This window comes from Toxoplasma gondii (assembly GCF_000006565.2).
Source record: "Toxoplasma gondii ME49 unplaced genomic scaffold asmbl.1784, whole genome shotgun sequence".
In the NCBI taxonomy this organism is placed as follows: Eukaryota; Apicomplexa; class Conoidasida; order Eucoccidiorida; family Sarcocystidae; genus Toxoplasma; species Toxoplasma gondii.
This window is the reverse complement of record NW_017383859.1, coordinates 1-1,039: the sequence shown is the minus strand read 5'-3', so window position 1 is coordinate 1,039 and position 1,039 is coordinate 1. Positions and strand designations below refer to the sequence as shown.

The following is a 1,039-nucleotide window of genomic DNA, read 5'->3' as shown; positions in this document are numbered from 1 at the left end:
GTGCGTCTCAGCTTCTGTGCTGTCTGTCAAGATTGCAGTTTGTGGCTTTTATGGTCGTGTCTCATGTCCCTTTCCGATTCTGCGGCGTCGCTCTCTGCAGCTTCCATTCCTGTGTATCCTGTTTCGTCGGGGGGGGGCTGTCTCTGTCTCATACTTCTTGTTCTCCGTTCTCGTTGTTTTTCAGCGCCTGGGGTGGACCTTCTTACGCCGTGTACGTGACGTACTCCACAGTCCCCGAAGCCATCGCGGCGATTCAGTCCATCGATGGGGCTGTCTACGAGGGGAGAACTCTCAAGGCGTCCTTTGGAACAACCAAGTACGCGCATTTACCGCCTTTATATCTTGCTTGAGGGATTGGCGTTTTGCTCCCAGGAGTTGATGGAAAAGGTTGTCAAGCCTGCTGCTTCGTGCTTTTTTGTTTCGCACCGATCTCTGTGAAGACTTGAATATGGAAATAGAGATTCATCCATCTTTCTCTGCCCATCTATCGAGCTTGCTCTCTTCCTCCGTATTTCGCTCACAAGAGCTCTGTCTGTCTAGCCAGCTGTCGCTCTTGACCTGTATATATGTATATCTATCTGCCTATCTACTCTCTATATACCTGTGTCTGCCTATCTGTATGTATCTGTTTGTATCCATCTATTCTTATCTATATCTCTCTGTATCTCTCTATGTGTCTATTTAAAGCATCTATCCAGCGATTGTATCCATGTCTCTATATTTACCTCGCCTCTATCTACATCCATAAATCAATTTGTAAATGCAAATGGATATGCCGTCACGTTTGCCGTCTTGGCACATGAGATGAAGTTCGTTTTTTTGTAGACAGTTTGTTCTTCCAGGTCGTTATCTCGACTTCTTCATTTCTTTGCCGACGTCTATGGTTTCGTTTTGATTGTTCGTTCGCCTCGAATTTCTTTCTCGAATTTCTTTCTCGAATTTCTTTCTCCTCAGGTATTGCTCGTATTTCCTCAAGGGGATAAGATGTCAAAATCCTGACTGCTTCTATCTCCACTACTTGGGCAGCGACAAAGACAGG

The 1,039-nt window shown here is 45.7% G+C and overlaps 1 protein-coding gene across 1 annotated transcript; it reads left to right on the top strand.

Annotated features, from left to right (window-relative positions):
- Positions 1 to 50: 50 nt before the first annotated feature.
- TGME49_328300 (hypothetical protein) lies at positions 51 to 350 on the top strand (the record flags this gene model as incomplete). The annotated part of the gene is made up of 1 exon (XM_018783107.1): positions 51 to 350. The coding sequence occupies one exon, from the start codon at positions 51 to 53 to the stop codon at positions 348 to 350; it is 300 nt and encodes a 99-aa protein (XP_018634678.1).
- Positions 351 to 1,039: the final 689 nt, after the last annotated feature.